At 38.9% G+C, this 13,450-nt stretch overlaps 2 protein-coding genes across 3 annotated transcripts; one reads left to right on the top strand and one right to left on the bottom strand.

The window, feature by feature from the left end:
- Window positions 1-2,781: 2,781 nt before the first annotated feature.
- LOC147869936 (peptidase M50B-like protein) lies at window positions 2,782-8,404 on the top strand. Of its 2 annotated transcripts, none has more exons than XM_087334989.1 (11): window positions 2,782-2,916; window positions 3,508-3,635; window positions 3,752-3,847; window positions 4,132-4,216; window positions 4,327-4,448; window positions 4,556-4,580; window positions 4,661-4,744; window positions 4,823-4,852; window positions 5,918-6,023; window positions 7,123-7,190; window positions 8,106-8,404. In XM_087334989.1, the coding sequence occupies exons 2-10, from the start codon at window positions 3,546-3,548 to the stop codon at window positions 7,184-7,186; spliced, it is 702 nt and encodes a 233-aa protein (XP_087191115.1). In that variant the 5' UTR covers window positions 2,782-2,916; window positions 3,508-3,545; the 3' UTR covers window positions 7,187-7,190; window positions 8,106-8,404. The 2 variants fall into 2 exon arrangements, with proteins under 2 accessions (XP_087191115.1, XP_087191105.1); XM_087334979.1 differs by having other exon boundaries at window positions 2,782-2,939.
- Window positions 8,405-9,579: 1,175 nt separating this feature from the next.
- LOC147869935 (putative lysophospholipase BODYGUARD 1) lies at window positions 9,580-12,712 on the bottom strand. Its single transcript, XM_087334967.1, has 5 exons — window positions 12,555-12,712; window positions 11,730-11,983; window positions 11,434-11,645; window positions 11,096-11,357; window positions 9,580-10,079 (listed from the first exon to the last, which is right to left on the bottom strand). The coding sequence occupies exons 1-5, from the start codon at window positions 12,640-12,642 to the stop codon at window positions 9,753-9,755; spliced, it is 1,143 nt and encodes a 380-aa protein (XP_087191093.1). The 5' UTR covers window positions 12,643-12,712; the 3' UTR covers window positions 9,580-9,752.
- Window positions 12,713-13,450: the final 738 nt, after the last annotated feature.

The following is a 13,450-nucleotide window of genomic DNA, read 5'->3' as shown; positions in this document are numbered from 1 at the left end:
GAATGTATCAAGAGAAAAGGGTTAATGTGGCATGTGTCCATTTATATTGAGAGGAGGAAGTTTATGTAGCATGGCATTCGGATCAGGTTCACGGCATCAACTAAGAAATCATGCAATACATATATGTCGGAAATTAAGCAAATTGAGTTACAGAAACACAGATATGTGTAACATTGAGCTCCATAGCCTAGCCATCTCCATCATCAATGCTCTCCTCTTGCACTTACATGGAGTTTGGTTTGCAACAGAAAAACCATGTCCTTGTTTCTTATTTGATATTTACAGAGAAAAACAGCTCCTTTCGAAAAATTCTTCCAAATAAATGGTGACATTGTCTGAGGTCTTCAACTGCAGAACCCTGCAACCTATTCTCTTCTATCTGCATCATGTGGCTTTGATCTGTGCCTTTTGTTTACTGCTTCATCCCCCCCTGTCGGAGGCGGTTCTCGCGGAACCGCCTTTCCTCTTCGAAGTGAGCCCTAACCTTCTCCACGAGCTTCTTCTCATCATGGGGAGCGAACTCAACCTTCCTCATGGACACGATCTCTCTATCGCCTCCTCCCCTGCACACAATCCTCACGCATATCTCTTGTCCAACCCTGAACAGCCTCTGTAGGACAGAGAGGCCTCCGGGGAACCCTAAATCTTCGGCTCTCAGGTATCCTTCCCTTCCTGTTGGCAGAGTAAGGAAGAGACCGACAGGGATGATCTCTTTGATTAGGGCTTGGATGGTGTTAGGGTCTCCTTTCTGAAGGAATTTATGAGGGGAGAGGTCTAGTCGGTCGAGGTCGAGGTCGAGGTCGTTGAGGGTGAGGTTGGGATTCTTAGCGGCGATAGGGTTAGGGTTGATTTGTTGGTGATAGCTAGGGTCATCTCTGCGTCTGGGAGGGAAGGAGCTGGCTATGGTGGTGGATTTCGTGCGGGCAGAGTGGAGGAGGGGAGGAGGGGGAGGGAGAAATGGGGGGTTATGGTGGTGGTGGTGGTGGTGGTGGTGGTGCAGGAGAGGAGTGAAGGGGAAGGTCGCCATAGCCATAGCCAGATGCAGAGTTCGTGTTTAAACAGAACCAAGCAAGAGCAAGTAACAAGTAACAAGTAACAAGTGTACAACATACATATTATTACATACATACATAAATGAAGGGGGGCTTATTGGGAGAGGATCCCTCCCCACAGACCGCCCAAAACATTTGCCGCCCGCCCGGAATAGGGCTGTCCATCATATGGACTGTCCAAAACATTTGCCGCTCGCCCGCCCGCCCAAAAGTTGCCGTAATATCTCTCGGCTCCCATTTCCCCGATGGCTCGCGATCCCACGTACCCTAATCCCTCGTGTTCATTTACATCGAGGCCAGAGGCCAGGTTTCGAGAGACGTGCATGCTTTGGATGACACAACGGCCGACTGTATGCCATATAGTCGCCTCCCCTACCTTGGTTGCGCTTGGGAATTCACATGTATTTGTACATCATTGTTGTCCATCTCATGCATCATTTTTGCTCGACCTGCTATGTTTCTTTCCCCAAATATTATTGTCGTGTGCAATGAGACGTGGTTGTTGTTATCCTCATACCATAGACTCGGTTGATCACTAATGCATTGCAAAGCTTGCTCCTTCGTTGTTTGGAAAGTTGTTTGCCTCAAAAGGGGTTGGTATGGTTTGAGAAACTAGAATCTTTCTTCTAAATTTATGACGAATTAGCATTGTAAATCACATTGTTGAAATGCTTGTTGTTGCTCTTTCTCTTCACCACCTCTCTATTCTATTTTATTTTATTTTCACTTTTGATGAATGGGTAAATACCCCATTTTTATTGTAAAGCAATTGTCTCATGGGCCAATTTTGGTCTCAGAAGACGTTAATATATCTTTCTTTCTCTCTCTTAAATTGTATTGTATTGGTCATCAACACCAATAGCACATGGGAGCTTGAGAACACCCAATAAAGAAGGGCTTTTCCTACACTAATCGACTAGAACCAAACAATACGAGAAAAGTATCCTATAAGAATTCCTTTCAAGCGGAGAACCTTATTCACAACCAGACATAGGTGAGATTCGAGAATAGAAAGGTAAGCATAAAATATATATATTATGCCAAAAACCTCGGTTAATTAAAACATAAACCAAACAAAGTTGCGGACCGACTCCTTTGTTCTGGTATGAAAAGTCAAAAGTCATTGGGCAAAATTGTGTGGGTGTTTCTGAAAAGAAGAAAATTTTGAGAAGATAACAAAAACCAATCAAACAACCCGATGAACACGATAACACCGAAGAGAAGAAAGAGGATGTCATAACGAGTGCCTTCTGATAATATGCCAAGACAACGAATCTCATAGAAATGAAGCGCTCCAAAGGATTAGACAATGCATGGCCAGGCCAAGCCAGGGTTAGGTCTTCTTCATATAGGTCTTCTGATAATATGCCAAGACAACGAATCTCATAGAAATGAAGCGCTCCAAAGGATTAGACAATGCATGGCCAGGTTAGGTCTTCATCATATAGGTATGTACGTATGTGGAGTGATTCCTCGTCTTATGCAATATGATATCCCCACAGCTTCGCCACTCGGTGTGTCGCCTTTCTCGTGTATTGTTGGCGAATGAAAGGACCACATATTTGTACCCAGTCCTACTAACCAACCCACCCAGTCAAGTCTTTGCTTGACCAGATCATCTGGGTCCCTCCCCCTCCCCCTCCCCCTCCCCCATGCTCCCCAAGACCAGTTCAGTTCCGCACAGAGCACAGATAGACAGAGAGAGACAGAGTGTGTGTGTGTTTGACATTTGTGTATGCGCGCGCTTGCAGATTCGAGGCAAAAACCAGTCAGAAGGATGGAAGGAATCTAACGCCTTCCTTTTTGTTCCTCTCCTCGTCCCGCAGAATACAGGTAGGGCGCCTCATTGCCCCTCTTCTGCTCGGTAATAACCCTAACTTGCTCAAGGTGAAGTTCTTTTTCCTGTTATATGAATGTGCGTGCCTCAGAGAGAGGGAGGGAGGGAGATGGAGACTATAGCTACAGGTGATATACAAAGGCCCTGTTTTGCCCAAAAAAATGAAGAAGAAAGATGTTGTGGCCTATCCAAAAAGTTTGAAGTTTGTATAAGGAGGCCCCCGTCTCTCTCTCTCTCTCTCCATGAAGCATTAACTTCCTTGGGGGCCAGAATGGCCCACTGAACCAAAAGAGAAGAATCATTATAGCCGACTCCCCTTCCTTTACGGGGGTAGTTACACTCTTGAGTGTATAGCATTTAGTGAGGGAAACGCACACTGTGTTAATGCTATCTCATGCCGATGCTCAAATTTGATCCGACAATGAAATGTTAAACCAGTTGCTTGACTATCTTTTTATTTTACAGAATCGCGTCACTTTAAGTTTTTGTCTCCAGATTTGGAAATGATAAATTGGGAGCTCCATGGCACTGTGTTAATGCTATTTCATGTGGATGCTCAAATTTGATCCGACAATGAAATGTTAAACCAGTTGCTTGACCATATTTTTATTTTTACAGAATAGGATCACTTTAAGGTTCTGTCTCCAGATTTGGAAATGATAAATTGGGAACTCCATGGGTGCTGCATTCATGATCAGGTTGTCTTCATTGCAACTGTTGGTGCTTTCATCTTCGCTATCCTAGCAGTATGTGAAGCTCCATATTTTCTGCCATTGAAATCTTTGTTGTTGCTAGGTATGCATGGAAACGAGTATTTAATATTTACTCTGAGACACATGTTGCGTTTCTTCTCATATTACAGTTATGGAGGACCCCTGTCTTGACTCCATTCAAGCTTATAACAGTATTTTTGCATGAAGCCAGCCATGCTATAGCATGCATTCTTACTGGTGGAAAGGTGGCTTTGACTCTATGAAAATGTTCAGTTATGGAATTTAATACATTTATAGGAAGGTAATATTTATCAATACAAAACAAATACACGCTGCTAGTGCTCTGTCAAAAAAGCATTAGTCAACCCTTCCAAGCAACATCTTTCCACATGTAGCTCACCTTCTTTCTTTATGACTCAGTTATGGGTTCTCCATGAGTTTTACACAGTTTCTAAGATGACTCATTGATTTTTAATGGAACAATGTTCACTCCCCGGACTCTTTTTTATTGATTTCCGTCATATGACAGGTAGAGGGCATAAAAGTGAATTCTAATGAAGGTGGTGTAACAATTACACGAGGGGGTGCTGCATACTTGATTCTTCCAGCTGGATGTAATGCTTTTTCTCCCTATATGCAATATTGATGCTTCAGACATTCTTTTTGTTTCAACGGAGGCAATGTCTCACATAACTGGTATTTGGTCTTGCATTGTATGAAATAGACCTTGGATCTTCATTTTGGGGAATGGTGCTTGTTTTGTCATCAACTGATCTGGTAGCAGCTAGAATTGCCGCAGCTTGTCTTGGGGTGGCATTGATAGTTGTATTATTTGTTGCAAAAAATGTAAACTATTTGATGTGTTTTTTCTGTTCTGCTTTTTATAAATGTCCTTGAATACTAATCTGATACTTTCCTTTATTTTTCCCCCTCTTTGATGCCATGAAAAACAGTGGTTTCTTCGGGGACTTTGCATTGGTAATTTGCTCTTTTTATTTATAGAGTTTGAACATGTATAAATATGTGTTTGTTGCTCATTGTAATGGGATTCTTTGCAGGCTTCATTGTTTTCTTGGCCATTATTTGGGTATTACAAGAGACAACACCTGTGAAAATCTTGAGATATGTCATTTTATTCATGGGTGAGAAATTTTTAAAATAATTATATGACTAGTTTTAATATCATCATCATACCTAAGTTTGCTTTGTTTGCGTTGCAGGTGTTATGAATAGCATGTTTTCTGTTTATGGTATGGAGCTACACTTATTTTGACAATCCTTTACCTCTGTTTTCATGTTTTCTTCTGTTCTTAATGAAGATTTGTGCTCTCATAAAGATCTTATTTGATAAGTGTGAATCTAGGAGAAAGTTTAATGTCAACTTTAGCTCATGATAAGCTATGAGACAAATATGCTATACACTCTGATTAATATCTATAGTACCAGAAAAAGATAATGTAGTCTAGGAACTAGTTATGCTGCCTATGCTGCACTTAGTTCCACCCGACTGGTATAACTGGAAGGTGGCATTAGGATACCTTGCAAAAGAAAAGTTTTGCCACCATTTAATATCAATGGAAACTGATCGACATTTTTCCCTCCTAGTGTATAGTGTGAATAAGTTTTCTATTTGCCCAATGGGAGTGAGCAGAATGCAGTAAATGATGCACAATAGTTTAGAAGGTACACGTACAATAAACTGCTTGTACAATTGAATAGGGTCTCCATGTGGCCAGTTAGATTTGAAGCATTTAACTCTTCTGTAGATTCTTAGTCTCCCCATCAGGGTTGCTTTCATGTTTCACTTTGATGTTATCGTTACAACCTTTCCGTGTAATTAATCTTAAGGTGGATAGGCTCGAGTGCCAGTCCTTGGAATATTTCCAGTAAATCACAGTATCTAGGAACTTAAGGTTAAGTTTTAACTGTAGATGTCTTTGCATTATGATAGAAGCATTATCGTTATAGAAATCTGCAATATTCCAAGTAAATCACAGTATCTAGGAACTCAAGGTTAAGTTTTAACTGTAGATGTCTTTGAATTATGATAGAAGCATTCTCGTTATAGAACTCTGCAATATAATATCTTAGTGAAGAATTGCTTGATTTTATGCTAACTTTGGTGTAGTTTTTTTTCTTTCATCATCTTTCACTGAACAATAATTATTGACATTTATTATATGCATAAATAAGCTTCTCAAACATTAAGCATGTGCAATTTGGAAAGGCATTGGCTGGGAATGATGCCAATGTCATCCTTGTGAGATTGGGCTACCAGGACTGAAAATATTATAATTATTTTGGTAAATTTGCAGACATTTATGATGATCTTATCTCCCGAAGAGTTAATTCCAGTGACGCAGAGAAGTTTGCAGAGTTGTGTCCTTGCCCTTGCAATGGTTTGATGTGGGGTATATTATGGTGAGTTTTCTTGCCATACGTGAGGCACATATAAAAATGCTAGCTCTATGAAAATTTTAAAATGCAACAGATAAGTGAAACATATGTCTGTTATGCTCTTTGGATGAGCTTCGGTATGCCATAGTCTCTTTTCAATAATATGCTCGGAGTGATGGTCATATGCTCATTTTGGGATGCCTAGGGAAGTGAGGAATGCATTCCCTATTGTTTTTAAAGTTATGTACATACATTATACAATTCAAAGGTGTAAGTAATATTACCTTATCAAAGTTAAAAAGCACAAAAAGTTAAAAGTTAAACTTAATGTTTCATGGACCAAATCCAATTACAGATTGGAGGGGAATGAAATTAAACATCATAGTACCATCTTTAAAAGGTCAAGATGACCTGTATGAGATGAAAATAAATTAAATCCCGTTGAGATATTTGATTCAATTTCTGATAACAACCCAAAGTTGTTAGACCTTGTTATGAAGAGGTAGTTTTACCTTGTTAGACCAATAGTAGTATTACTGATCCATGGGGAGGTGGATATGGAGATGTACAAGACTATGAGTAGGGGAAAACACATATGCCATTTCATGATGTTCTGGGTGGGTTTTGCTAGCACGACATCAAAATCATCCATAATAAAGTGCCTACTTGCGTGTGTTCTGCACCATACATCAAGCTCCATAAAGCTGCCATAGGATAACAATCAACTATGCATTCCTTGAGCAGGATGATACTGAGGTGCCAGGGCTATGGTGCTGATCACGAGTTCCCCCTAGGTAGTCTCGGTGAAGAAATTAGTTATCTATCTCTAGGTAGAACCTCGTTAAATATACCACCAATATGAGTGGTTTCTTGTAGAAAGTTGTGGCAGCTGTTTGCATATGATAAGGTCAGAGGAAGACATCAGATTTTTGTTGTGCATTGAATTTGCCACTCGTCACAGGGTGTTGCTTTGACTAAAGTACACTGTAGATGCAACAGATGCATTGTGAAATTAACTTGTTTGATTTATGTCCAGAGATTTCAATTGAGTTAGTTTCTGTAAATTCTTTAAGAATAAACTATGTCTTCAAGTTTACTAATCCGTTTTACCTTATATTTGTAGGGGTATGATTTCCTTCATCTTTCTGTGTGCTTCCGTGTATCTTGGATTAGTCATCTTGGCTTAAGAAGGTGGGTTGCCGAGAACCTTTGAAAATTCTACATAGGCATCTGTTTCAATTCAAACAATCTTTTTATCACATCCGTTTAATGATCCTAAGTATATATTAGCAATTGACCGTCTTCTCTCCCTCAGCATTAGTTTCTTAATTATGTGTTCTCATTCCTTCTAAGTGTGGGCAATCAATCCCTTAGGGTATCTTTTTAATATGCATATGGTAAAAACACAATGTAAGGTTGTGAATTAAAGCATCATGAAACACCACTCACCAACAAGATTTGAAGTCAGTCAATAGGCTGCCAAGTAGATCAAGAAAGCTTCCTAAAACCATGTCTAAGCAGTAATCCATGGATCAAGCAATTCGTAGCAGGCTATATTTCATTGAGAAAAACTTTTTATGTGTTGAGCTACAGTAAACTCAAGTATACATTAACTCTATGGACTGATCTCAATCCTACTATTTAGTATATTTATAATCATAACTGTCCTTCAAAGGCTGTAGTTAGTCTCAATGTAAAGTAAGCAGGGAATCTTCCTTGTCCATGACCCCAACTGAGAAATTAATGGTTCTCATCGATATACAATACAAATAGTGTAGGTGAAGTAAGAGAATACTAATGATGGAAACTATGATTGTGAAGTTGGGCCGATGTACTGGAAGGTACTTTCTCACATGGAATGGAGGGAATGGTACTTCAAGTTCTTGGGAATGACAAAAAAAGTCATGGGATAGCTCATGGCAGAGAAGAGAAGTCTTGAATCCATAAAATAGGAAGCCCAGCTTTCATTTGGATCATTGTTCGATCATCAGTCTTTCATTGGGAAGAGTGCATTTTGGCATGCTGTAACCCATTTGATCTTTTGTTTGATAATAATATTTCCTTCTAGTATTTTAATAGTTTCTTCTGTTTGTTCGTATTTTGTAGTTAACCCATGGAGAGGAGCCACTTTTGATGATACAGACCTCAAAAGAATCACAAGATTATGATCGATCTCTTACACTTGACAAGTTTTTTATGTATCATCCACAGCATGCTTGTGTTTCGAGTTTTTGTGATTCTAATATGACGCTAATCATTATTCCAACACCCATGGCACTTTATTATTGTTAAAATTTCCCATGAAAAACTAGAAAGACAACTATTCATACCATTTTTTGCTCCTTGGAGCACCAAACAAATTTTTTATGACCTTTCAAAGCAATTGCAGAAAGTTGAAACATAAATATTTTAACTGTTCACAACTAGATAGAGACTCAAAGTAAACATGATTGTGCTTTGGAGCACCTAATACAAAGATATTAGAAACCATTGATGCTTTCTTGCACTTGAGGATTTGGAAACTGTTTAAGTTTTAATAGCTAACAGACAGTAAGGAAAAATGAAATCAAGTGGTTAGGAAAAGTTCACAGTGATTATCTGAAGGTGTTGGATTGACTCCTGAACAACTGGGATTACAAGTGCTGTAATGATGGGTGGAGAACCCAACTTGGACTTATGTTGATGAAGGTTTTGATCACATAGGTGATTACTCCAATGTTTCACATATAGGAATGCTTGCATGCAACCAAGAAATTCCAAGAGGTCACTACTGAACATCCAAAAGTCCGTTCAGTTTCCAATTAAATGAAGAACCTTCTAAAATATATAGCTCAATAACATGTAGAAGCAATACCAACAGATATAAAGGATCCATGACATCAATAGATTCATGGAAGCATCAACTCGCCAAACAGATTGTTATGTCTCCAACAAAATAATATTGAATAAACTCTAAAGATTTATGCCCTACTCTTGGGTGAACCCCTAAATGCTAAACTACACGGTGCAAGAATACAGGAGCAGAGACTGTTTGGTAACATATTTGCAAGTTGCAACCTGTATTTTACTCTTTACCAAAGCAATCTTCCAGACTGTCTCAATCTTTTACCCATCTTCCTAAAAGGATTCTCTGCAAACCCAGTTGAAGTCAAACGAAGTAAAATTTGTGTATTGTCATCTTTATGTCCAACCAGTTGAAGATTCTTTTATAAGCTTCACTACTCAAGGAAGAACCTTAACATCTAACCACTGATAGTTGGCAGTGTTGACTTCTTTTATCAATCCAAGAGAACAACCTTTGTTAAAAAGAATTGACAACTTGCTAACATACACTGTTTGTTGGAACTAACAATAAATACAAGAGCTCAAATATCATAGTGAAAACAATTTGTATTAAACCTAGTTACCGGCCATACATAACTTGCCAACTAAAACTTATGCATTAATTACCCAAGAATTACAGCTTCCACTATGCATGACCTACTTAACCATATGATCACTCTTCTATTACTATCCATAATAATATAATACCAATCTAATCATGAGTACTAGTTATTTAGGATTCCGAGAATTATCACTGTGTTCTCATTCAAAGCAATAAACGAGGGATAAAGAATTTGAAATCAAGTCAAATCATTTGGAGTTCTGATCCCATCACCAATTACATGAATTATGACTCATTATTAGATTTATCAGCATCATAGATTGTTGGTAAGTGAACAATCTAACCATATGGTCTTCTTTCCAAAGAGTCTAACCAAGGGCATCATAATCAAGACTCTCTTTTAACAATGTCTTTAATACCTCTTCTGGCAGGTTTCGAACTCCGACCAAAATGTGACCAGCTCCAGGTACAACATGTAGATGGACCCAAGAAAGCCTTCTCTTCACATATTGTTGAAGCATTAGTGGCACCAGAAAATCTTCATCACCATGCCAAATGTGAACAGATCCTTCACCATTAGGAAAAGGATTTTTCAAATCTGCCGGATCAAAATCCCATCGACCAAACATAACCACTTGATCACGAAGCAAAGACTCGTATATTCCTTGCTGGACAGCCTCCTTACTTGCATCCCTCTATGAATAACACAATTTCAGATATAGAAAATTGGAAACTCACTGTAGAATTCCTTTACTTAGACAGAATGAACAAACTTCGAAAACACATGTTGATAGCTCATTTAGACCTATGACACATTAGAAACATCACTAACGAAATTAATGTGCAAATAAATTATAAAACCCTGAAAAAAAGCTTTAATAATCTAAATTTCACTTATCAAAACTGGATGTGAAGCAGTGTGAGAGGACCATTCTTTTTTCCTGTCAATGGAGGGCAGGGGCCAGAATTGAATGTATGAGCTATGGCTACACAGCAAGGGCATGAGAAGTTTGAGACAATACTCATGTCAGTCTGGTTCACGAAATACTAAAGCAAAGTTCATATAGAGGATATCAGCACAATCATTTGAATACACTGATGATAAGTAACACTGAAATTTTGTATGAAATTGGGATCATTTGCTTTCACAATGATGCAATACATAATATTTTTATGAAAAGAAAATTATAGATCATAGTTTCCCACAATGAAGCCTGATGGTGAAGGAAAATCTAGAACATTCATGGTTCATGATCCATAGCCAGATTCTGAGTGCGTTGCACAAATCATACACAGACACCTGTGTTCGTGGGATGTGCTCAAAGGTGGTGGAAACTTGAGATTACGCTATCAATTAAGCTTGAAATTTAACAATTACAGGAGATGGATGCCTATGAGCAACCCTAAAACTTGAAAAGGAGACGAACTTGCTTGACAGAATTTGGGGTCTTTAAAGCGAGGATATATGGTGTTTGGGAAAAAGGGCCCTTATTCACTAGAATGCTGGTGGAATTTATTATCTTGCAGGTTGAAAATACTTGTGAAGGAAACATACAAAATCTCAGCTAAAATCTTATAACCTTGTAGTCTTTTCTTATCAATACCTATTATTTCATGCATGAAAAGGAAGCTCAGCTACACCCACCCCTACATATTTAACTTTGATATTCAACTTCTGGATTTATTGAAGTATAATGTACAGGAAGAGCACCTGAGATGGATCTTTTACAAATCTTTTGATGATCTCCTTGTCCATATCATTAAAAAAGTCAAACCTGTTCTCTATTACACTGGATTTAGGAAACAAGTTCTGTGTATTCCACCAATATGTGAGAAAAGGTGCATAATGAGCAATACTGGTAGCAAATTGATCTTGTAAAGGCTGTGTAAGAAAGGCCTTTAGTGACTCTGAATATGGAATACCCGACCACCAATAATTTGTAACTGGCGCCAGCATTGCAACACCAGCCAACCTACAGTACACAAAATGATAACTCGGCACATTCCAGTTAGCAAGAAGATCATGACAAGAGTATATGCACTCAATACCTCTGAGGAATGTATTTCAAACATGCCCAGGCTGAGTATCCTCCGATAGATGTTGCGATTATATAAAACTTATTCCCCAATTGCATGATGTCAGCCAACTCTTGGATATCAGATGCTTCACTTTTGAGAGTCCTACCAGGATTGGGATCACTTTGTCCATATCCAGCTCTATCAAATGCAATAAAGTAGACACTAAGTTCTTCAACGAGATTCTGGACACCGTTACAGAAAGGATGTTACATTACTTTCAAGGGAACTTTGGGAAAAAAAATAATCCACAGGGTAAGCTCATTCACCTGGGACACAGGAAGAAGACTATGACGTGACTGCCCAAATGCATGAACAATCACAATCTTATGCTTTGCACGTTCTTTTGGAACCCCGGCTTCTTTATAAGCCAAGAATCGCCCATCGCTTAGCTGAACACGAGGTGCAGTGATAGATGGCCCCAGCGGTGTGCCACAAATTGCTGGAGGAGGTGGCTGGAGTGCTTGGTAAAACCATGCTATAAGACTTGTGATTGCTAGCAAAAATATCTTCAAAAATATTCCTGTAAAAAGAAAGCAATGATTGAAAGATCACGATGTATTTCTCTTCCCCTCTTGCTTACTCTCTCTTCTTCTTTAAAGGTCTCTTCCCCACTACTTTTCCCGTCAAAGGGATCGCGCAACTTCTATGTCACGTATTTGTTTTCTCCTCCTTCAGCTCTTGCATACTCACTATGTTTTGTGCCCCAAGCCAAAACCCTGGAACTTTGTGCTACTCTTGCTGCTTTTTGCATAAACCTCCATATCAGTAAGTTCGATACCCAATCCAAAACCTAAATTATTTGTGGCATCTATCCTGTTTCTTTTATAAACACTATATAAACCCTAATAATTTTTTAAATTAGCCTATATATGACAATGGTCTGTGCCCAACCCAAAAACCAGCAAAACCCCAAATTTTGCTTTAATTCTCCGATTTCTCTTATCTATGGATAATAATCTTTGAAAGAAAATGACAGCAGGAAAAAAGAAAGAAACAGAACAAGCATCAGTGAGTTATGGCATGTGAATTATTTCCCCTTTTATTTTTCTGTTCTTGTTGTTGTTCATCTTCTTCTTCTTATGATACCATACCTGTGCAGCAGTAACAGCATCCTTTCTTGGTGGAAGGGTCTCTGCTGCGAGTGTGGGCCCTGGCCGAGGCAGCAGGAACCTTAGCCATGGCAACCTTACAAAAATCCTCTGTTTCTCTGTTACTCTGTCTCTCTATGTCTCTCTCCCTACATCTTTACACACACACACACACATACAACAACACAACAAAAAAGAGAGAGGAGTCAATTAAGAAGGGGGGGGGGAAGCTTTGGGGCTCTGGAGCCATGACAACCTCTCAATAGAATACATACATATATCTCCGATGAAGTCAAGAAGTGAAGCATGTGGCCGCGCAGACACGCCCTCTCACATCCTTTTTTTGTCGATAAAACCTCATCGTTCCGATTTAGGACTAATTAATGAAGTCTTGATTGACGCCTTTTCCGTCAATGTTGGTTGTTTGTTAGTAGTACTAGAAAAGCCTCGTGTTCATTTGCATTGTTCCGAACAAACGAGTGATTCATGCCCGACCATGAGATTTGGTTCCACCGAAAAGTAAGCTTCTTGCTAGATTAAAAGTTTGGCACTCTGTTCGTGTCGTTTTCGACACTAATCTAGGTTGGTTGTATAAAGCGTTTTGCAAAGTAACAGAAAATCGACCTAAAAAATAAATGACTATGTCACTTTTCTTATAGTACTATAAAGGAAGAAAAAAGAAAAAAAACATTGTCCATTATGTTTTGAATTTTGGCAAATGTTGTCATGTCAATAACAAATGCTAAAGAAATCGAAGCAATGAAGCGAACTGACGATACGAAGAAGCTATACAATCATGTGAATCGTTTGTTTATTGCCCCGACTTAATTGGTCTCGCTTGGGATTTTATTTATTTGTGTGTGTGTGTGTGTGTGTGTGTGTGTATAAGGATGTCAAGC

The sequence above is a fragment of the Azolla caroliniana genome, unplaced genomic scaffold (assembly GCF_043228905.1).
Source record: "Azolla caroliniana isolate FFs.n. ecotype wild unplaced genomic scaffold, voAzoCaro1.0.p SCAF_1, whole genome shotgun sequence".
Taxonomy (NCBI): Eukaryota; Viridiplantae; Streptophyta; class Polypodiopsida; order Salviniales; family Salviniaceae; genus Azolla; species Azolla caroliniana.
This window is presented reverse-complemented; position numbering and strand designations above follow the sequence as displayed.

Excerpts from the sequence above, each read along its gene's own strand:
- LOC147869936 (XM_087334989.1), top strand. The coding sequence starts at position 3,546 with ATGATAAATTGGGAACTCCATGGGTGCTGCATTCATGATCAGGTTGTC. Across the intron at positions 3,636-3,751 it reads TCATCTTCGCTATCCTAGCA|TTATGGAGGACCCCTGTCTT; the intron begins GTATGTGAAGCT and ends CTCATATTACAG. Across the intron at positions 4,217-4,326 it reads CTTGATTCTTCCAGCTGGAT|ACCTTGGATCTTCATTTTGG; the intron begins GTAATGCTTTTT and ends TGTATGAAATAG.
- LOC147869935 (XM_087334967.1), bottom strand. The coding sequence starts at position 12,642 with ATGGCTAAGGTTCCTGCTGCCTCGGCCAGGGCCCACACTCGCAGCAGA. Across the intron at positions 11,358-11,433 it reads TTGAAATACATTCCTCAGAG|GTTGGCTGGTGTTGCAATGC; the intron begins GTATTGAGTGCA and ends TGTGTACTGTAG. Across the intron at positions 10,080-11,095 it reads TTGTAAAAGATCCATCTCAG|AGGGATGCAAGTAAGGAGGC; the intron begins GTGCTCTTCCTG and ends TGTTATTCATAG.